This window comes from Stomoxys calcitrans, chromosome 2 (assembly GCF_963082655.1).
Source record: "Stomoxys calcitrans chromosome 2, idStoCalc2.1, whole genome shotgun sequence".
In the NCBI taxonomy this organism is placed as follows: Eukaryota; Metazoa; Arthropoda; class Insecta; order Diptera; family Muscidae; genus Stomoxys; species Stomoxys calcitrans.
Window position 1 is genome coordinate 68,351,472 of NC_081553.1, and position 24,608 is coordinate 68,376,079.

Below are 24,608 nucleotides of genomic sequence, written 5' to 3' on the forward strand. Positions count from 1 at the left end.
TTTTGTTTTTTTGGAGCGGCCCCCTACCACTTAAGGGGCGGCCCCTATGTACTTGGACCTAATTTTACATATCAAATTCGTACTCTACTCCGAATGCCTTTCATTTGAGTCCCATGTTGCCTTGATCGCTTCTCTTTTATTTTTGGGTGGTGCTTTTGGGGTAAGGGGAAAAAGTTGATCGCGCGCTTCTTCTTCTTCAGCGACTAAGCTCATTTTTGGCTCAATGGGTTCGTAAATAAGCAGAATTGTTGATTTTGAAGTGAAGATCAGCCAGAAGCATTGAAAGAGCTACTAATGCACCCAGAAAGTGGCAAGAGGAAAAAGTTCATTGCGCGCTTCTTCTTCTTCAGTGACTAAGCTCATTTTTAGCTCAATGGGTTCGTAAATAAGCAGAATTGTTGATTTTGAAGTGAAGATCAGCCAGAAGCATTGCAAGAGCTACTAATGCACTCAGAAAGTGGCACAATTTGGTTCGGTTTATGGGCTGGCGGCATCATTGGACCGTACTTCTTCAAAGATGATGCGAATCGTAATGTAAGTGTGAATGGTGAGCGCTTCCGTGAGATGATATCTAACATTTTTTCACCCAAAATGCATGAGCTTGACTTGCATGATATGTGGTTTCAACAAGACGGTGCCACATGCCACACAACACGCGTAAAATTGGACTTATTGAGTGGCAACTTCGGTGAACAATTTTTATTTCATGTTCGGGACCGCTCAATTGGCTGCCTAGATCGTGTGATTTAACGCCTTTAGACTATTTTTTGTAGGGCTATGTTAAATGCTATGAGGCTATTTTTGTGCGGCTATGATAAAGCTCACGTCTATACAGACAAATCCGCTTCAATTTTGGAAAGAGTATACCGAAACTGTACTAAGCAGATGAACCATTTGAGGCGCAGTCATGATCAACATTTGCATGAAATAATCTTCAAACATTAAATTATATGGACAATGCTATCGATGCAAATAAAGATACATTTTTCTGAATTTCATGTGTCTTTTTTTTTTGAAAAACTTTCCTATAGCTCTTAAAAAGTCACCCTTTATACGGCAGTTATATCTAAAAATGGTCCGATCTGAACCATATTTGTGTCGGATGTCGAAAGCCTTAAAGCAACTTACTGTTTAAAATTTCAGCGAAATTGGATAAAAATGTGTCTTTTATGCACTTTAGACCCCCTAAGGTGGAAGATCGGTCTATGTGGCTGCTATATCTAAATATAGCACTATCTGGACAATATTCGGGACAGATCGCGGAAGTCTTAATAGAACTCACTGTTTTATATTTCAGCGAAATCGAGTAATAAATGCAACTGTCATAGGCCTAGGTTAGGTTAGGATGATGCTAAGGCCTTAGTCGTCTCGACATCCACGTTGTCCAGATTAATTCCTATTGTATGTCATCATGTTCCTTTTTCTCCTTTCGATGAATTCACTTTGCAAAGCAAACCGCCGTTAACGTACTTTCGGCAGCCGCCCAGTTGAAAAAGCAAATGCCTTGATCCTGCACGTATTTACCCCTCTCAGTTCTTCAGGCCACCGTAGCGCAGAGATTAGCATGTCCGCCTATGACGCTGAACGCCTGGGTTCGAATCCTGCCGAGACCATCAGAAAAAAAAGTTTTCAACGGTGGTTTTACCCTCCTAATGCTGGCAACATTTGTAAGATACAACGCCATGTAAAACTTCTCTCCAAAGAGGTGTCTCACTGCGGCACGCCGTTCGGACTCGGCTATAAAAAGGAGGCCCCTTATCATTGAGCTTAAAACTTGAATCGGACTACAATCAATGAGATGTGAGAAGTGCTGAAAGTATCCTGTTTCTACTTTGCCCAGTATCCTGTTTCTACTTTGCCCAGTATCCTGTTTCTTCTCTCTGTTGGGTAATTTTTTCGAGTTTTTGCCAAAAATTCGATACTTAGACGATTATTTGCAAAACTAAGGTATATGTATAAGAAACAAACCTTCCTTAGCTGTTGTTTGAGGTGGGTCTCATCGACTTACTATTTTCCATTTCTACGCAGTGGACCAAACAGTTTTACAATCTTCTTTATCTTGTTAGTACAACTTGCGGGTGTTGAGTGAACCAAATTTTAATGTTGGATCACCTTTTTTTCTAGATATTATTTTTGCTTTTTTGTGTTGTTTGAAACTAACTTTTCATGACCAAATATTTTTTTTTTTTCTAGAAATTAATTATTTGCGTGCAAATTGCTTAACAGTGTTCTGCTAATGCCAGTAACAGAGGACTGTTAAGTCGTTAAGTCTCCACTAGTTTAATTCGGAATTTAACTTCACTCACATATTATAACCCCGATAACCATACTCAAATGTTCGTTTTCCATTGAGAATAGACTGCCTATGTTCGATCTTGAATGTTCATCCCACAGAAACTGTGTTTGTTCACATCCAGCTGTTGAATTCCATTGATTTAACCATTTATCATTATAACGCATCTATCCTTATAACCTTATCTCGCAAGCATGTCCGCCTTCTCATTTCCTATAATATCCTTATGTCCGGGAATCCAACATAAACCCAGATTATGATTCCTCTGAAAGCAGTTTAAGATCTCTCAACAGCGACCCAAAACCCTAGATCTTATACTCGTGCTGCTTGACTATGGCTGTACATGGAGACATTAGATCGATCTATGCCTCTAGATAGGACAATCTCTGCCGCCCTAGTTATCGCAAGAACCTCTGCCTAGAAAATGCTAACACATTCGCAAAGAGGCTTTGATGTCAACTTCACCTCAATTAATGCTACCATTGTAGGCCCCATTCTCCATCTTAGATCCTTCTGAATATATATTAATATGAGTAAATCTAATTCGGCCCTTTAGCCATTCCGTCAGATTCGAGATCCTAATATATAGTCGGCAGTCTGCTTTTTCAATGTACTGTCTTACTACTACTGTATTATAGGGGAATATCCAACTGGAGTTTTCCTAAGCAGGTCAAGCTGTGTTAGTCTAAACAGGGTCCTCTCTGCCGATTTCTTTATAAACAAATCGATCGGTTTGTTGCAGTAGTAGTACCAATAGCCCCAGTCATGAATCTCAGAGCAACCCCTGTCTAAATCGCGCACATGTGTCCCTTTATCCGTCACCGGACACCAAACATGACAGCCATACATCATAACTGGCCTTACCACCGCCGAGTATAGCCAGTGCATAAACCTAGGTCGTAGATCCCACTATTTTCAATAAGCTTCTGACAGCAGAAAAGAGCTATTCAATTCAAATTCTAGTTCAATACAGTCATGGGCCTAAGACCTAAACTCGGCAGATGGGTCTATATGGCAACTTTATTCAAATATGTTCCGATCTGGACCATGTTTTATTCAGATATAGTTGAGTCTACGACAGTGAGTTTAATCACTGTTGCAAATTTCAAAAAAAAAAAATCGGGTAACAAATGCGTCTGTTATGGACTTAAGACCCTAAATAGGCACATCGGTCTATATGACAGCTATATGTAAATATAGACCGATCTAAACCATATTGACCAGGGATGTTAAAGAACATAATTCAGCTCATGGTGTCAATAGTTCAATACAAACGCCTTGTGGGCCCAAGATCATAAATGAGGAGATCGCTCTATACCAAGATATAGTTCGATATAGCCCAGCTTCGAGCTTCACTGTATGCGCCATGTGGTCCCAAAATCATATATGGAGAGATCAGTCTATGTCAAGATATAGTCCGATATAGCCCAACTCCGAACATAACTAACCTATGGGCGAAAAAAGCTACAGCTCAATATCTCCATTTTTAAAGACTGTAGCGTGATTTTAACAGCGGAATGGCCATACATGGCTAGCCCGTCTTATATTTTTACAACGGTCAAGAACTTTATAGGGCCGGATGTGGATATTTCGATGTGTTGCTAACGGAATGATAAAATGAATATAATCCCATCCTGAGGTAGAAGGTATAACAATTAAGCAATTTTAAGTATCGCAAACACCGATATAATAGCCATGACTCAGCTTGATGCTAATTAAAATGAATAGATTTCTGCAAAGATTTATCTTCATTTTCTTTCGGCATTCTTAAGCTTTTCTAAAAAATAAGTGAGCAAAAAAACCAAATATCTTCAAATGACCATTCATTAATGACCACAACACAATGTTCTTAATTCCTTTTGAATGGCATTGGCACATAGCAGCGTGCCAAGTGAAAAAGACAGACAGTATTAGTCAATAAATCAACAAAACCAAAAAAATGTGAAAATGTACAAACCAAGAATTAAAACCAAAAAAGAAAACTTCTGCAACATAAAGAACCTGTTTTTGGTTTCTTTTAAAGTGATTAAGAAAACATCATTAGAGTTGACACAAAGTCATTAAATTAAATAGCAAATCGAAAAGAAATGCTCAAATTACTCAAAAGAGCCAACACTCTTCCTTTCTTAAAATTCTAAAAATGTTGATAATGTTATTAGATGTAATATTAAAGCAAACAAGCAAAAGCGTGCTAAGTTCGACCGAATCTTGGGAACCCACCACCATGGATTCTGCTAATATATGGGCGCCATATCTGATTATAGACCGAATTTCAGCCAACTCGGCTTCCAGGAGCTCAAAAAGTCTAATGCGGAGATTTGTTTATATGGGACCTATATCAGGTATTAGACCAATTTGGACCGTACTTAACACACTTGTTGGAAATCGTAACAACCCACTACGTGCTCCATTTCAGCCAAATCGGAGAAAAATTGCGGCTTGTAAGGGTTCAAGAAGTCAAATCAGGAGATCGGTTTATATGGGAGCTATATCTAAATCTGAACCGATACGGTGCATTTGCAATCCCCAACGACCTACATCAACCGATTTGGATGATACTTAGCATATTTGTTGGAAGTCATCACGTTACAATATGTGCAAAATTTCAGCCTATTCGGACAAAAATTGCGGCTTGTAAGGGGTTAAAGAAGTCAAATCGGGAGATCGGTTCATGTGGAAGCCATATCTAAATCTGAACCGATGCAGCCCATTTGCAATCCCCAACGACCTACATCCAAATTAAGTAGCTATGCAATATTTCAAGCGGCTAGCTTTGCGCTTTCGACCGCTATCGTGATTTCAACAGACGGACGGACGGACATGGCTAGATTGACTCAGGATGTCGAGACGATCAAGAAAATATACTTTATAGGGTTCTACAATAGATCAATACATCGAGTTGTTACAAACAGAATGATTGGGTTAGTATACCCCCATCCTATGGTTGTGGGTATAAAAAACTTTATAAGACTCTGCAGAATGGCACTTGCTGATACATGTTCCTCAGTAAGTACAGAAAAGAATCTCTCCGAACCACTCAATACCAAACGAGGCTTCAGACAAGGACACAACTTATCTTGTGATTTCTTTTATATCCTGCTGGAGAAGATTATACGAGATCCAGATGTGGCAGAATACTCACAAGAAAACACATACTACTCGCCTATGCCGAGGACATCGATATCATGAGTCGGTCACCGGAAGTAATAACTGCAGCCTTTGAAAGAATTGAAAGAGAATCAATGGGCCAATTTGACGCATCACGTTTTCTCAATAGCACGATTTCGATATCTGATAAGGTCAAATACTTAGATGTGATCTTGGAAAAAGAAACTGAATTGAAAGTGTTACATTCAGGAGCGTGCCGAGAAGGCTCACATATGTTGAGTACTATATAGACGGGCCGTAGGCTCGAAATGGAGCCTGAATCCAAGGATTATCCACTGGCTCTACATGAGCGTGATTAGATCGATATTTACTTACGTCTCAGTAGTTTGGTGGACAGCGATGAAGAAAAAGTAATACAACAGGTTCAGAGAACATGTTGTCTTGGCGTAGGTGGAGCTATGAAGACCACACCCACTAGGGCACTGGAGACTATTCTAGATATCCGACCCATATACATACTTATTATGTGCGAGGTAGCCACTGCGGCTATAAGACTTATGGCGAAGGGAGAATGGATTGAGGATAAGGGCAGGTCATATCATCGCGGTATGAGTATAATCGAGGCGACGATAGGAAACCTGGAAAGAATGAAAAAGGATTCCCATCGGACAACTGAGACGACACACGAGGTCGAGTGCGAGGCACTGCTGCCAGCGGCACAGTCTTGGATTGACGGAACCCTGTATTGCCATCTGGCAGATTATGTTACATGGATTGATCAAAGCTAGCGAACAGAGTAGGTCTGGGAGTCTACATTGAGAACCCATGGACTGCCTGACCACAATACGGTCCTGCAAGCGGAGATCCGAGCGATCACGGAATGCGTGAAGTGGTGTGGTGTTAACGCGAGGACTTCGAGTATTAACATCTTGACAGACAGTATACTGGCCATAATATGACATTTAAAATTGGGTCCAAGTACATAGCGAGCCGTCCAAAGCCCAAACCACCCCAAAAGTACCATCAAAATATAGGACCCCAATGAAAGGTATTCAAGAGTAGAGTATCAGTATGATATTCAAAATTTGATCCAAGCACCTAGGTCCCAAGCCCAAAACCTTCCAAAATCAAAAGTGGACCAATCGGGACCATGTAACTCCAATGAAAGGTATTCGAGAATAGAATACGAATATGAATACGATTATCGAACATTAAAATTTGGTTGTAATTACCCAGGGGAACGCCCCGAAACCGTCTCAAGGGATTCCCTCTTGGGTTAGACCATAATGACAATATGGGACTCAAATAAACTGTTTTCGGGAGTAGATTACGGATATGGTATTAAAAATGGGGTTCAAGTGATAGGAGGTTGTCTACCCTTCAAAACAACTCCCAAAAAGTGAATATATGACATTCATGGCTATATGGGGTTCAATAAAAGGAATTTGGTAGTATATAAACAAATAGTACTGGAGAGGTACATACCATCCAGATCGCTTAAAAGACCTTTGTTCTAACCAGTGACAGCAAAGCGGTAGATCTCTTCGAGTCTAGATTGGCCATATTATTGTATATTGGCCATATCAGAGCAATTTCACTTTAGAGAAAGATGAGTCCACTCTGGCGGACGGAAAAGGGCATCCCAGACTGGACCAAGGGCATCCCAGAAATTCAGATATTAAATGAGCGAGATTTCCCGCTTTTGGTATCTTGGAAACCTGGGCGCATATATTATTCGAAGCCACCGTAGCGCATAGGTTAGCATATCCGCCTATGACGCTGAACGCAAGGGTTCGAATCCTGGCGAGACCGTCAGAAAAAATTTTCAGCTGTGCTTTTGCCCTCCTAATGCTGGCAACATTTGTAAGGTGCTATGCCATGTAAAACTTCCCTACAAGGAGGTGTCGCACTGCGGCACGCCGTTCGGACTCGGCTATAAAAAGGAGGCCCCTTCTCATTGAGCTTAAATTTGAATCGGACTGCACTCATTTATATGTGAGAAATTTGCTTCTGCTCTTTCCTGGAGTGTTCATGGGCAATATTAGCATTTGCATAAGTTTTTAGTTTCTGCTTAAAACATAAAAATTCATGAAATTAAAGGCTCATTACGTTACTACCCCTTGTTGTAAATGCTGTATAATCTGTAAAGGGAGCTTTATAAATCACTTTAGAAAATTAGCACTCTGTCTGGCCCGACATGAAGTCAATAGTTAAACCAACGGTTTAATGTGTTCCAAACGGAATAAACAAAATTATACACCCCGAATTGTGGGTAAAAAATTAAAACATGTTATTAAATATTTTTGTTCCGTTTTCCCATGATTATCAATTAAAAAAAAAATATAACAGTTTCCCTCTTTAATTTCTTTTCAGATCTTTATACCTTTTTTAGAATCATGGCCATGTGTGAGAAAGTTTAAGCCAAACAACGCACAAAAACAAAGTTCCGATAGCTGCCATTTAAATTCAAAATGTTAAATTCCGTTCGACTTTTTCCAAGTGAAACCCAATCAGAACAATACCCTCCTCCTCCTCCTCGTCCATTAAATGCGGCGAATAGAAAATCATTAAAAATGAGAGAGAATGAAGAGCAGCGGCTTTTGTTGGCGGACTCCAAAGAAATGTTAAATCATTGTGCGATTTATGGCCAAGGCTGTAATAAAAATCAGCTCAGTAGGTTAGGAGTAAACATAGAAGGCAGCTGTAGCAGCAGTACAAACCGGACGAAGAGATCATGCCTAAGCGGTTTAGGGGCACTTAAGGCCAAATATAAACAAAAACAGCAAAAGTCACAGCTTGAGCTGTATAAGCACAACTATCATCAAATTCAGCAAACACCGGAGACTCAGGCTCATCTGAAAAATCAACAGCCTGAAAAGAGTCAACAGCGACGACGACAGCGACTAAGACCACGAGAATGCCATCATCATCATACACAATCACGACAACAATGGTGGTTTCTGTTTGGCTCACTTTTTATGGTCGCCACTTTCTTAGAATACTCAGTGCCAATAGTCAAAGCGTATCAAAATTTCGATGCCAATGCAACAGCTAATGCTGAGCATGATGATGGCAGCAGTAACTATGGCAATGGAACAACAACCACTACAGAGTCATCACTACCTACCACAACATCATCATCACTAATTTTGGCGAGCTATTCTGCCCCCTGGCTACCGCCAAATATGGCCTTGAATGGTACAGCCTCAAGAAGCGAATGGTTGAGAAATGACACTTCAAGATTTGCCAAAAAGAAACTCAAGAATAAATTCAATGGGGACGATTCCATATTTTTGCGTTTTGCCAAACGTTTTACGGATGACAATAACCTGGTGTCCGGTATCATACAGGATTGCTATCACAGGCCTACATTTTCCTGCTTCCAGAAAAACGTCTATGTCTATCTCAATGAAGTACTCGATGCTGAGGATGTAAATGTGACACAGCGTTTGAAATTCTATCGCAATGACAACATCTACATGGGAGAGGCTGAGCTCAAGACAGATGTGCAGGAGGAGGAAGCAACTCAAGCTTCAGCGGCCAAAGACCCTGTAGTGGAAGAGGAGGTGGAGCAGCATGAAAATGAAATTCCCCATGAAGGGCGTTCCTTTGAAGGTGAGTGAGTTCAGTAAACTTTTTGTTGTCAAGCTTCTAGCCTTTGTTTATGTACTTGAAGGCTTTCATCTTTGACTCGGATTTTGATTAGTTTTCATTTTTCGCCAAAGGCAACTTTCACTAATAGCTTTTATGTCTAAGCAGCTTAAAACAAGTGCTCTCTCACAATGCGGACACAGGTTTACTGCTGCGTGTCTGTCCTCTAATATTTGCACATTTTTTACGGATTTCGAAGATGTTTAACGCGTAAGCTTTCTGTTTGTTATGAGTGTTAGCATGTCATAAAAATACGAAAATAAAATTTAAAGACGTGTCTGCTACGATTTCAATAATAATATGGGAGTTTTAGTTTACGTCTAGCCACAATGAAAGTCGATTGGTGGAAATTTTTAGAAATTTTTCAATGAATGAACTGACATACGAGAACAAAAGTTGGAAAAAAATTATTTTTTATGGAAAATGGGATTTTTTTGAAGAATTTATCCTTAATACACTGAATATTGCAAATTCTGAAAAAGATTTTGTTATTGAAAAAATAGTCACCAAAGTTTTTTTGATTTTTATACCCTCTACCATAGGATGGGGCGATACTAAATTCGTCATTCTGTTTGTAACTCGAAATATTCGTCTGAGACCCCATATGATATATATATTCTTGATCGTCGTGATCTTTGTCGATTTAGCCATGTCCGTCTGTCCGTTCATCCGTCTGTCTGTCCATCCGTCTGTCTGTCGAAAACACGCAAACTTTCGAAGGAGTAAAGTTAGCCGCTTGAAATTTTTCACAAATAATTCTTTTTTGTATAGGTCGGTTGGGATTGTAAATGGGCCATATCGGTCCATGTTTTGATATAGCTACCATATAAACCAATCTTGGGTCTTGACTTCTTGAGCCTCTACAGGGAATGAAATTATGCACGACGTGTTTTGTTGTGCTATTCAATAACTGTGTGAAGTATTGTGTAAATCGGTTCATAACCTGATATGGCTGCCATATAAACGTATCTTGGGTCTTGACTTCTTGAGCCTCTACAGGGAATGAAATTTTGCACGACGTGTTTTGTTGTGCTGTTCAATAACTGTGCTAAGTATGGTTCAAATCGGTCCATAACCTGATATAGCTGCCATATAAACGGATCTTGGATCTTGACATCTTGAGCCAGTAGTATCTTGATTTCTGCGAAGTATTGAAGCAAATTGGTTCAGCCCTTATAGGGTCTGTACGGAACAAACAGACTTACAAACAAACAAACAAACATAGGTTCCATTTCTTATGGTTGCCTATTATAGCTGGTCAATGCTGTCAGTTAAGCAATTTCAATCCATTCATGTTGCTTCGGATCGTCGTAAAGTTCTAAGACTATTTAACGATGTGCGTGTGTCTGTCCGTCCATCTCTACAGCCTACAAAAATTGAGATATTAAGCTAAAATTTGGCACAGATATATCTTTTTCATGCACGCTGGTTAAGTTCTTGAATGGGCCAAATCGGATCATATTTCGATATAACTGCTATATAGACCGATCTGTCGATAAAGGGTCAAATTTCCATAACTGAACAGCCTACCGACATCTGACCTAAATATGGTCCAGATCGGACCATATTTAGATATAGCTGTCATATTGACCGATCCGGCGATAAAGGGTCTAAAGCCCATAAAAGCTTTACTTTTTATCCGATTTCGCTGATTTTTGAAATAAAGAGTAGTTATAGGCCTCTTAACATAAGACCCAAATATGGTTCAGATCGCATCATATTTAGATATAGCTGCCATATGGTCCGATCTGCCGATAAGGGGTCTAAAGCCCATAAAAGTTTTACTTTTTATCTGATTTCGCTGATTTTTGAAACAAAGAGTAGTTGTAGGCCTCTTAACACAAGACCTAAATATGGTTCAGATCGGATTATATTTATATATAGCTGCCATATGGTCTGATCTGCCGATAATGGGTCAAAAGCCCATAAAAGCTTTACTTCTTATCCGATTTCGCTGATTTTTGAAACAAAGAGTAGTTGTAGGCTTCTTAACATAGGACCCAAATGTGGTTCAGATCGGACTATATTTAGATATAGCTCCCTATAGACCGATCGCCCGAATAAGGGTCTAAAGCCCATAAAAGCTATATTTTTTTTACCGATTTTGCTGAAATTTGAAACAGTAAGTAGGTTAGGACCTCCTAATATAGGAACCAAATATGGTTTCGATCGGACTATATTTAGTGTAGCTCCCTATAGACCGATCGCCCGATAAAGGGTCTGAAGCCCATAAAAGCTTTATTTTTGAACCAATTTTGCTGAAATTTGAAACAGTGAGTAGTTTAAGACCTCCTAATATAGGACCCAAATATGGTTCAGGTAGGGCAATATTTAGATATAGCTGCCATATAGACCGATCACCCGATTAAGGGTCTAAAGCCCATAAAAGCTTTACTGCCATATAGACCAATCTGCCATATAGCTGCCATATAGACCAATCTGCAGATAAAGGGTCTGAAGCCCATTAAAGCTTTACTTCTTATGCGATTTCGCTGAAATTTGAAACAGTGTGTTGTGTTTAGCCTATATATTAAGATATAGCTGTCATATTGACCGTTCTGCCGTTTAAGGGTCTGAAACCCATAAGAGCTGCATTTTTTACCCAATTTCGCTGAAATTTCAATCAGTGAGTTGTTTTTAGATATAGCTGTCATATAGACCGATCTTTCAATTCAGGATATTAATCCCATAAAAAATAGATTCATTGGCTGAAAATGTTACTTGTATTTGAGTTCTCGGGACCTGAATAAAATATGATCGGATATAGTAGTGAAGTTATAATAAAATAGGATGATTATTATATCCTTGTTGAATTTGGTCCACGTAGGTCCAGATTTGGTCATAGGTGCCATATAGAACTATCTCTCGATTTAAAGTCATGTCCCATAAAAAGCGCATTTATTATTCCAGTTCGTAGAAATGTGACGTAGCGCGGAGGTTAGCATGTCCGCCTATGACGCTGAACGCCTGGGATCGAATCCTGTCGAGACCATCGGAAAAAATTTTCAGTGGTGGTTTTCCCCTCCTAATGCTGGCAACATTTGTGAGGTATTATGCCATGCAAAAACTTCTCTCCAAAGAGGTGTCGCACTGCGGCACAACGTTCGGACTCGTCTATAAAAAGGAGGCCCCTTATCATTGAGCTTTAACTTGAATCGGACTGCACTCATTGATATGTGAGAAGTTTGCCCCTGTTCCTTAATGGAATGTTCATGGGCAAAATTTGCAATTTTTTGTGTCCTAGTGGCTTATGTTAGGCTTTTCGACATCCGTGTCCTATATGATTCAAATCGGTTTATATTTGGATATAGTTGCCAAAAAGACCAATATTTTGTTCTACAAAATTGAACAGAGACTTATATTTATTAACCACTTTTTGTCTGTGCCGAATTCTGATGCTTAAATTAACCAACGAAAGGGGGTTTGCATATATACCCGAGGTGGTGGGTATCCAAAGTACGCCCCGGCCGAACTTAATGCCTTTTTACTTGTTTTCATTTCCGAAGATTTTATTTTCAATATTTTAGCAGATTTTTTGTGTTTAAAACAGCAGGAACAGTACGAAATGTTTGCTACAAGAGCAGAACTATGTTTGCTGAAACAGCCGTCATATCTGTTTTTCCTTTTTCAGCAATCAAAAACTGTGTTGTTTTAGCAACCATTTTTGGTGTTTTGAATAACAAAGTTTGTTGAGTGAATTCATGACATTTTAAGCCTATCTAGCCATGGCCGTACGTCTTTTCTTCATCCATCTCTTTTTCCATCTGCCGAAATTAAGCAAACTTTCTCTCAGATATACTTTTTCATACAATATTGATTTGAATTAAATTCTCATTGTAATAGAATTTTTTTTAAACTTACTTAACGAACTGATTTTAAAGAATTTCTTGTTTCTAGATTCAACAAATTTTCTCAATTCAAGAACATATCATCACATTAGCATGAGGAGGGAAAATACACTAGAATGAACTGCACTATATCAATGTCAGTGCATGTTAACACACATTAACTCTGAAGGTTGTCTCATTTCTGTAGCGAAGAGTTATAGCTGAGTAATGTTGTATTTGAAATATGATTTCATAGTAAAACGGGTTGCATTATAAATATTCCATGACACTGATTATTTAAGACCTCGGAAGGAGTACGAAGCTAAACAAAGTGTAGAGTCGCATTGCATTAATGAGAAAGATGGTATGTGATTTTTGCATTTACAGGACATGTAGACTAGGGTGATGACTTTTTGACTTTTTTTTCAAAAAAAAAATAAAAATTTCCTGTTCCACAAACTAATGAATTTTTGAACTAGCAAAAATCAAAGATTTTAGGAACCTAACAAGGATAGTAGAGACCGCTTTACAGGGGAGCTACAATATATCAGGTTATAGACTGATTTTAACCGTATTTGGCACAGTTGTTGGAAGCCACAATGCAAAATTTCAGCCATATCGACAAAAATTGCGGCTTGAAAGAACTCAAGAAGTCATATCGGAAGATCGGTTTAAAATGGGGGATAAACAGATTATTGGATTCGTACTAAGTGCAGTTGCTGGAAGTCGTAAAAGAACACTACATGCAAAATATCAGCCAAATCGGACAAAAATTGTGGCTTGTAAGGGCTCAAGAAGTCAAATCGGGAGATCGGTTTATATGGGAGCTATATAAGGTTATATACCGATTTAGACAGTACTTGGCACAGTTGTTAGAAGTCGTAACAGAACACTACATGCCAAATTTCAGCCAATTTGGAAGAAAATTGCGGCTTGTAAGGGCTCAACAAGTCAAATCAAGTGATCGGTTTATATGAGAGCTATATCAGATTATAGACCAATTTGGACCGCTCTTGGCAGAATTTTTGAAAGTCATAACAAAACACTACGTTGTAAATTTCAGTCAAATCGAGAAAAATTGCGGCTTGTAAGGGCTCAAGAATTCAAATCGGGAAATCGCTTTATATGGGACCTATATCAAAATCTAAACCGATATGACCCATATGCAAGCCCCGATGACCTACATCGATATTAAGTATCAAGGCAAATTTTCAAGCGGCTAGCTCTGCGCGTTCTACCGCTTTCGTGATTTCGACAGACGGACGGACATGGCTAGATCGACTCAGAACGTCGAAACGATCAAGAATATATATACTACTGCCCAGGGCCCGCTCTGCTACGCCTTCTTTAACTCTCTAATATCTTTTTAGGGTGGGGACACTTGCCCTGAATGTGGATATCGTGCTACTGTAGCCCTTGTCCGCCTAAGACACTGAATGGCTGCGTTCGAATCCTGGCGGAAATTCGGACAAAATTTAAAACGGTGGTTATCTCCTTTTAAATGTTGGCGACATTTGCGATACACCATGCAATGCATGGTCATGTAAAAAATTCTCCCCAAAGAGGTGTCGCACTGCCGTTCGAACTCGGCTATAAAAAAGGTCCCTTATCGTTGATAAAGTCAACTTCAATCGAAAAGCACTCATTGAGGTGTGAAAAGAAGAAAAAACCCCTGCTCAGTTCCTGGGTAAATTTTTACTCCATTCATATTACCGTATTAGTAAATATTTCGGGTTTTGGGGGTATTTTGCCATTACTTCGACCTAATTTTGACATACAAAATTAGGTCCAAGTAGGGGCGACCTGCCATATTTGTAATCTACTGGCGGATACTTTTCATTTCAGTCCCATATTGATAGGAACATTAAATCTATCTGTTTAGAGGAGATTTGGGGTTGGGGCGGCCCGCAGGGTACTTGGATCCAAAATTTAATACGATATTCATTAACTTGTCTCCAATACCTTTCATTTGATATCCATATTGTGCCTATCAGTCCACTTTTGGTTTTGAGTGGCGTTTTTGGTGTAAGGGCCACCATCCGATATCTAAAAATTATATAACCTATTTTTTTTCATTCCACGGAACACACAAACAAACCGAGTCTCATATAGTCATGATGGGTCATATGCCCATTTGGGGGGTTTTTGAGGGGTGGGGTGACCCCCCACACTTCGATTTGATTTGGTATGCCAGATTCGTAATCTACTTCCGAACCGAGTCTCATATAGTCATGATGTGTCATATGCCCATTTGGGGGGTTTTAAGGGGTGGGTTGACCCCCTACACTTCGATCTGATTTTGTATGCCAGATTCGTAATAGACTCCCGATTGCCTTTGATTTAAGCCACATATTGATATGGCCAACCAATTTGTCTGCTTTTAGAGATTTTGTGGTTAGGGCGACTTCCTGGGTACTTGGAACCAATTTTTAATACCATTTGCATATTCTGCTCTTCAATACCTTTCATTTGATAACCATATTGTCTTTTTCAGTCCACTTGTGATTTTGGGTGGTATTTTTGTGGTTATGGGGAGGGTTCGCCCCCTTCCGATATCAAAAAATTATAAAGCATATTTCTTCTTCTTGACCATATTCGTAATCTACTCCCGAATACCTTTGATTTGATTTGAACCTCTTTTAGGAGGACGTAGAGTTGGAGCAGCCCCCCAGTTATTTGGACCCAACACCTCATGCAAAATTTCAGCCAAATCGGATGAGAATTGCGCGCTCTATTGGCTCAAGAAGTCAAGACCCAAGATCAGTTTATATGATAGCTATACCAGATTATAAACCGATGTGAATCATACTTAAAACAGTTGTTGGAAGTGATACCAAAACACTACGTGCAAAATTTCAGTCAAATCGGACGAGAATTACGCACTCCAGAAGCTCAAGAAGTCAAGACCCAAGATCGGTTTATATGGCAGCTATATCAAAAAATGAACCGAATTGAACCATACTTAGCGCCGTTGTTGAAAGTGACACCAAAACACCACGTGCAAAATTTCAGTCAAATCGGACGAGAATTGCGCCCTCTAGTGGCTCAAGACGTCAAGACCAAAAAAATTCAAATGATCTGGTTATATGACAGCTATATCAAAACATTAACCGATATGGCCCATTTACAATCCCAACTGACCTATGCTAATAGGAAATATTTGTGCAAAATTTCAAGCGCCCAGCTTTAGTCCTTCGAAAGTTAGCGTATTTTCGACAGACAGACGGACGGACGGACAGACGGACGGACGGACAGACGGACGGACAGACGGACGGAGGGATAGACGAACGGACGGACATGGCTAGATCGACATAAAATGACATGACGATCAAGAATACTCTATGGGGTCTCAGACGCATATTTCGAGGTGAACAAATTAGTATACCCCCATCCTATGGTGGAGGGTATAAAAATTATAAAGCCAATGTTTCCTTCCAGTCCAACCTACACAATAAACATTTATTTTCTTCGAATTTAAATTCGCATTACATTTTCCAACGTTTTTTCGTAGAAAATATCGCAAAATTGAGATATAAAGAAAAATTTTAAAGCATGTGTGTGTGAATGTACACTTGGCGTCTGGATATTTTTCCGTTTAATCAAACATTTTTTTTTTCATAATAAATGTTAAACAATTTATTTCATTTGAAATGTGTTATTACCCCACCTCATTAAAGGATACAATTTTTCATAACCAGCAATTGCAAATGAAGACCTAACATAACAAGCTTGCTCAGAATAAACACCCTGCAAATTGGTATGGCATCATCCACAATTGCTTCATCTCAAAAATTTAAATTTGTTGATTAAAATTATACCTAATGTTGGGATTCTCAATAATACAGCAGCTAGCTAAATTGCACAGTAAATCACTTCATGATCCATCTGCTCGTCCCCCCTCATACCCAAACAGAGACACCATCCGCCCATGAATGTGGTTATGAAGATTGAGCTGCTTGAGCTACAGAAGAAGGAGCAAGTAAAAGAGTGCTAAGTTCGGCCGGGCCGAATCTTATATACCCTCCACCATGGGTCGCATTTGTCGAGCTCTTTCCACGGTATCTCTTTTTAGGCAAACAAAGGATAAAAGAAAAGATTTGCTCTGCTATTAGAGCGATATCAAGATATGGTCCGGTTCGGACCACAATTATATTGTATGTTAGAGACCTGTGTAAAATGTCAGCCAATTCGAATAAGAATTGCGCCCTTTGGGGGCTCAAGAAGCAAAATCGGGAGATCGGTTTATATGGGAGCTGTATCAAGCTATTGATCAATTCAGACCCTATTAGACAAGTATGTTGAAAGTCATGAGACAAGCCGTCGAACAAAATGTCATTCCAATCGGATAAGAATTGCGCACTCTAGAGGCTCAAGAAATCAAGACCCAAGATCGGTTTATATGGCAGCTACATTAGGCTATTGACCGATTGGAACCTAATTTAGCACAGTTCATGGATATCATAACAAAACACGTCATGCAAAATTTCATTCCAATCTAATAGGAATTGCCCCTTTAGAGGCTCAAGAGGTCAAGACCCAAGTTCGGTTTATATGGCAGCTATATCAGGTTATGAACCGTTTTGAACCATACCTGGCACAGTTGTTGGATATCATAACAAAACACGTCGTGCAAAATTTCATTCCAATCTGATAAGAATTGCGCGCTCTAGAGGCTCAAGGAATCAAGACCCAAGATCGGTTTATATGACAGCTATATCAGGTTATGGACTGATATGGCCCATTACAATCCCAATCGACCTACACTAATAAGAAGTATTTGTGCAAGATTTCAAGCGGCTAGCTTTTCTCCTTCGAAAGTTAGCGTGCTTTCGACAGACAGACAGACGGACATGGCTAGATGGACATAAAATGTCATGACGATCAAGAATATCTATACTTTATGGGGTCTCAGAGGAATATTTCGAGTAGTTACAAACAGAATGACCAAATTAGTATACCCCCCATCCTATGGTGGAGGGTATAAAAAGGACAAAACTCAGTGCTAAAAGGTTGATAAAATTTCAAAACATACTTTTACTTTTAGCAGTGGAATGCATGACAACCGCCTGCGAGTATCTTATTACAGCCAAAAGCAAGCAGGAGGAGTTGCAAATGGTAAAGCACAAAATATTGTTACCGAAAAAAGCCATAAACAAATTTGATTTATTCAAAATGTCTTCCAAAACACACGCAAACATTTCTGTTACTCTGATGACGATGAGTACGACAACTACATTAGCAGTGTGAGTGATTTGTGGCTGTGGAACATCTGGAGCGATTTTCTTTCTCAACGACTTTAATTTTAAATAACGACAAACAAATTCCAATGAAATTGTAGAGGAAAATTCTACGATGACATCACAATTTCTTTAACTAACTAAATTTTGCAATCTATAAATAAAATATAAGGCTGCTTTTTATAATACCTAACATATTTAAAATTGCAAGACATTTCGCTCCTACAAAAAAAAAGGAAATACTATCTGCCATGCATATACACTTGCAATTAAATTGGGTTATCAATTATTAAAACACCTCAGAAATTTCACTTTTTTTGTGGACATGTAAAACTTATACGAACGTTGACTTATATTAAAGAGCAGAGAAGCAAAAATTTTTACGAAAAAGATATTAGAATATAAACTGAAAAACTTATTAGGTTAGGTTTAAGTGACAGTCTGCCTGCAGACTCACTTAGACGCTTTCGTCCATTGTGATACCACAGGAACAGAAGAAGGAAGATGCCTTCTACTTCCTACCGTTGAACCATCCAGATCGTTTCCAAAAGCCCAACAATGCGCAATGTTTACATCCACTAAATCAGACAGGTTCTCAAAGAAATGAGAACCTAAAGTGGAACTCCTTCTGACTGCCTGTGACACAGAAGGTGTTCCATAGTCTCTTCTTCTTCGATACGCACACAGCTTCTGTAAAAGTCGTTGCTGGCAACCTTCAGTCTGTCAGCATGTTTTCCGATTAGGCAGTGACCTGTCATGACGGACACCATGACTGAGACGTCTGTTCTAGCCAGTGACAGCAAAGCGGCAGACGTCTTCAAGTCTAGTTTAGGACACATAGTTTTGGAATGGTCACAGCCCCTCTTTGTGACCATCTATCATTCGTTGTCCATCGGGCCTGGTCCTAAAAACTTAGCTTCATGCCGCTAAAGACATACCCACAGTTTTCAGTTTCCCTGGAATGTGTGTGTATTCCTAGTCTCGCAAGCTCGTCCGCTTTACAATTCTCAGGTGAATTTTGAACTGTCTCGTTGAGAGACCTGCGACAGTCCAGGGTGGTTTTTGTGTTCAGAAATATGTACTCCAGGCATTTATTGGCTGCCTGGCTGTTTGAGAAGATATTTATGTCAATCGTCGTTATGACATTAAATCTTAGCCATTCCATTACTTCCTGAATTGCAAGGATTTCCGCTTGATGCACACTGCAGTGGTCGGGTAACCTCTTCGATATGACCAGTTCTAGATCTTTAGAGTATACCCCAAAGCCCACCTGGTCGTTTAGTTTGGAACCATCCATATAGAAGTCTATGTAACTTCTATTACCAGGGATATTGTAGTTCCAATCGGTTCTCCCAGGAATAATGGTACAGTAATTTTTATCGAAAAGCGGATCAGGTAGGGTGTAATCGACACTGCCGGGAACATCGGATATTGTATCAAGGATAACACAGTGTCTGTAGCCGCCACATGACCAAAGAGAAAGCTTACTTAGCCTCACGGCAGTGGTCGCTGCAATTTGCGTAGCCACAATATCTAGAGGCATTATATGTAGCATTCAATTCAGAGCGTCAGATGGTGTCGTCCTCAGTGCGGCTGTGATGCACAAACAAGCCATCGTTTGGATCCGGTAGAATATTGAACAGTAGGTGGACTTTTGAAGCGCCATCCACCAGACCACAACACCATATTTAATTATAGGTCTGACAACGACAGTATATACCTAATGCATGACGCGCGGTCTAAGCCCCCCACTTTTGCCAATGGCTCTCTTGCAGGTGTATAGGGCAATGTTGGCTTTGAAGTTAATATTCATGTCCAACAAAACACCCACTTATTTTCCGCTTTCTGTAAATGGAACATTCTCTCCTCGCAACGAGACAGGTTACACTGTAGGCCACTTGTATCTTCTGCTGAAAAGAGCTACTTCTGTCTTGCACGGACTTATACCTAGACCTCTGTCGGTAGCCCACTTTACTGTTGCACGTAGAACTTCCTGAAGTATATCTCTAAGAGTGCTGGGAAACTATGTCCTAACCGCAATTGCCACGTCATCAGCATACGCGACCACTTTTACACTTTTTCCTTCCAGAGACAATAATTTATTGTTAATGGCTATATTCCAAAGTAGAGGAGAGGTGTTATGCATCTTTTAGTAATTAAGTTATTAACAAACTTTCTTATGGTAGAGTTGACGCCTTGAAACTCCAAGAGACTTCAGCATAAAGGATGACAAACTAATAGGACGAAAATATTTCACCTTCGCATGGTAAGGTTTTCCTGCTTTCAGAAAATGACCTTCTTATCCCTGCATCCCACTGGTGTATATGACATGCTGATACATGCAGAGTGTATCTCCCTAATCTAAGGAACCAGTCTATCAGACACAGCTTATAAATCAAGCGGTGATAAATCATCAGGGCCTAGCGATTTAAAGGAGTCTTAACTTCTTAGAATTTCCCGGGAAATGTCTATCAACGAATAGTTCTAGTGTTTCCTCACTAGACACCGTAATAAGTAGCGAGGACAGAATCTTTGTTAGCCTAGAGGCGTTGGGTGTATGGATAGAGGATACGAGCAGGTCATAATCGAGGCAGCAATAGGAAACCTGGAAGGAATGGAAGAGGTTTCCGGATACCTTAAACGACACTTGAGGTCAAGTGCGAGGCACTGCTGCCAGTGGCACAGACTTGGATTGACATAACCCTAGTATTGCCGTCAGGAAGATGGTGTTACACGGATGGATCAAAGCTAGGGGCTGAGTGGGCTTGGGGGTATATTTAAGGAAAATTGGAACAAAAATGTGGGTTCCAGAGCAAAAATACCAAAAATTGGGGGTACGTTTGAATGGCACCTACACCTAAAGTTGGGCCGACCTGGACCATATTAGGCACAGATGTAGATATGTCTAAACAAAAACTCCTTTTTCCAAATTTCGGCCAAATCGGGCATTTACATAGGAAATGTCCCAACTTTACGTCATATTGTCCACTTGTCCTACACCTAAACGCACCTAGAAGACATAAGGATGCACTCAATGATAACAAAAGTCATACTGAGCTCCTTTCTATTTGCTCTCTGTAAAAGCCTCGTCTTCCCACGATCACGAACCCCATGTAGGGTTTTTATTGTTCTACCGACTATTTTCCTGTTTCACAGTGCTACATGCGCATTCGTTGTGCTCTCCCTAACTCGGACTACGTCGCCCCGAAAGGCTTCGAATTCATCAATTCCAAGATAACTGTCTTCTAGTCCCTAAGGCCAATTCGCCTTTTCTTTCGTTCCAACATATGGTAACCAAAAGAAGCGCACCATGACATACTCAGGAAAGGCGTTACTGTACTTCTCACACTCCGAGAGTTTTCGTGACATTGTCTTCCTGGTTTTTATGCGCAGATGGCCAGTCTACTGTCCTCCTCGCATTAACACCATACAACCTCATTCATTCGATGATCGGCCGGATCTCTGCCTGCAGGACCGTATTATGGTCAGGCAGTCGAAGACAGATCACAGTCTCTGGGTTCTCAACATATACCCCCAGTCCCACTCTGTCAACTAGCTTTGATCCATTCGTGTAGCATGAATTTCCCAATGACAATACCTGTGTTCCGTCAATCGATGACTGTGCCCGGCAGTAGTGCCTCGAATTCGACCTCAGGTAACCGATCCAAAATAGCTTCCATTCCATCCAAATTTCCAATCGTTAGCTCTACTATAACGCGATGGCCTTAAGTCTCATAGGCGCAGTGGCTGCGTTGTACTTAATCTGTATGATTGTGTCGGATATCTGGAATAGATCCTAATACAAACTTTGTTAATTACGAAATATTTTTTGCCAAAATTAGTGATGGTGGTTACTACAGATTCTCAGCCGGCACGACATAACTATGAGCACCACACAGGCCGGAACTTGAGCTCCGAGTTGTGTCGTGTCCATCTTTACCACGGGAAGCTTAGCTGAAAGCTATCGGGCGCGTCCACAGGCTGCGGATGGTGGAAAGCTAGGTTTTTAAGCGGAAAAGCTGCGAATGCGGCCGCTGGCAGTCAGCGATTTTCGAGAGGAGAGCCTCAATGTGGAGTCAGTTGGCACTGGCTCTTAATTAAATACTGAGTGCCAATGGTACTCGAGATGAAAAGGCGAGTTATTGGCGCCTTCGAATAACCAAAGGCCAACATCATCGTCTGTTCCCAGGTTAGGGGCGGCTGGAGGTGAGCGTCGGATCTTGGAGCAAGCGGCTCGTCACAACGAGGGTTGCATGTGCAATCCCACAAAACCCATGCGGTTGGGGCGCTGGCCCAGTAAGCCGACCACGGAATACTATGAGAAACAAAGGAATAGTAAAAACGGACCCCTCCAACGTTGACGACCCACGCAAACAAAAAAAGAACCATGATTTGCGGATCTGCACCTGGAATGTCAGCACCCTTTATAGAGAAGGTGCGGTATACGCGCTGGCGGATGTATTGGAGAACTATTTACAAGGCAGATATTACCGTCTTACAGGAATACCACACGGTGACGAATTATACTATAGCTGCCACAACATGAAGCATGCATTCGGCTGTGGATTTCTGGTTAGTCGGAGACTGAAACACCTTGTCTCCAGTATTACTCCGGTGGCTACTAAACATCAAACCGATGGCTTTGGTGCAGGCATATCCGCCTGCAGACACAAAGAAGGAAAACTAGTAACTGACACAGATAGCATGCTGAGGATATGGAACGAATATTTTACACAACTGCTAATGTTCAACGTTGGCGGCGAAGAGCATACCACAGAACCGATCAATGATAATGGTATAGAATGTTCACCTCCTACTCAGAATGGGGTCCATGTAGCAGTGACCCGTCTGAAGAACAACAAGGCAGCAGGAGCCGACGGGTTACCCGCTGAACTCTTTAAGACCGGAGGCGACACGCTGATAAGGCGTATGAATCAGATTATCTGCGCAATTTGGCTAGAAGAACGCATACCCAATGATTGGAACCTCAGCATACTATGTCATGTACACAAGAAAGGAGACAAGACGGAATGTGCCAACAGAGGAATAAGTCTCCTCCCCATCGCATACAAGATACTCTCGAGCGTACTTTGTGAAAGAATAAAACTTAAATTCAATGAGATAATTGGGCCTTATCAATGAGGCTTTATACCTGGTAAGTCCACCCTGGACCAGATATTTACACTGCGCCAAATCCTGGAAAAGACCCGAGAAGGACAAATCCACATCTACCACCTCTTCGTTGACTACAAAGCCGCTTTTGAAACCCCTTTACGTTCAAAGGTATTTCAAGCCATGTCTGAGTTTGGAATCCCTGCAAAATTAATAAGACTCTGCAGGATGACACTTGCTGATACGCGTTCCTCAGTAAGAATAGGAAAGAATCTCTCCGAACCAATGCCAAACGCGATTTCACACAAGGAAACAGCCTATCGTGTAATCAATATCCTACTGGAGAAGATTTTACGAGATGCCGATGTGAATAGATATGGCACACTAATCACAAGACAATACATGCTACTCGCCTATGCTGACGACATCGATATCATAGGTCGGTCACCGGAAGTAGTAACTGCAGCCTTTGAAAGAATCGAAAGAGAGTCACTGAAAACGGGTCTGGCAGTAAATGGAGATAAGACGAAATGGATGGTCTCCACTCCCAAAAAGCCTTGTACAACCGAGCAGATAAAGAAAATGGAGAAAGTTGGGAACCACAACTTTGAGACAGTCAGTAACTTTATCTACCTCGGCACCGTCGTAACCGAAACGAATGACACCAGTTGTGAGATTAAGCGAAGAATAATACTGGCAAACAGATGCTACTTTGGACTAAGTAAGCAGTTTAGAAACAAGGCCACCTCTCGACAGACGAAGATTACACTTTACAAGACACTGATACTACCCGTGCTGTTATATGGTTCTGAAGCATGGGTACTTGTGAAAGCAGATGAGGGAGTGCTTGGAGTGTTTGAGAGAAAGATTCTTCGTAAAATATATGGACCAGTTTGCGTTAACGGAGAATATAGGCGACGTATGAACCACGAGTTGTATGAGCTGTATGACGACGATAGCATAGTTACATGCATCAAAATACAACGGCTGCGTTGACTAGGTCATGATGTCAGAATGGATGAAGAAGCTCCAGCAAAGAAGTCTTTTGAAGGCAAACACGGTGGTACACGCAAACCGGGAAGACCAAACGACCGATGGAAAAATTAAGTTGTGGGAGACACCTTGAAACTTGGTGGCAGAGATTTTAGAATGAGTGCAGAAGATCGAGACGCTTGTAACGCTATTTAACGTTCAGCTAGTGGACCAAATATTCTGTCGTAGCCAATTAAAGTAAAGTAAAGCAACTTTATCTACCTCGGCACTGGCGTTACCGAAACGAGTGACAACAGTTTTGAGATAAAGCGTAGAACAATACTGGCAAACAGATGCTACTTTGGCAGATTATGTAGGCAGTTTAGAAACAAAGCCATCTCTCGACAG

General features: G+C 40.5%; 1 protein-coding gene across 2 annotated transcripts in view; it reads left to right on the top strand.

Annotated features, from left to right (window-relative positions):
• The window catches only part of LOC106082240 (uncharacterized), a 53,199-nt gene that overhangs the window by 5,999 nt on the left and 22,592 nt on the right, over positions 1 to 24,608 (top strand). For both annotated transcript variants that reach the window (XM_013244629.2, XM_013244630.2), the window contains exon 2: positions 7,775 to 9,016. In XM_013244629.2, coding sequence (XP_013100083.2) covers positions 7,873 to 9,016 — 1,144 coding nt within the window. In that variant the 5' untranslated portion in view covers positions 7,775 to 7,872. The remainder of the gene's footprint in view (positions 1 to 7,774; positions 9,017 to 24,608) is intronic.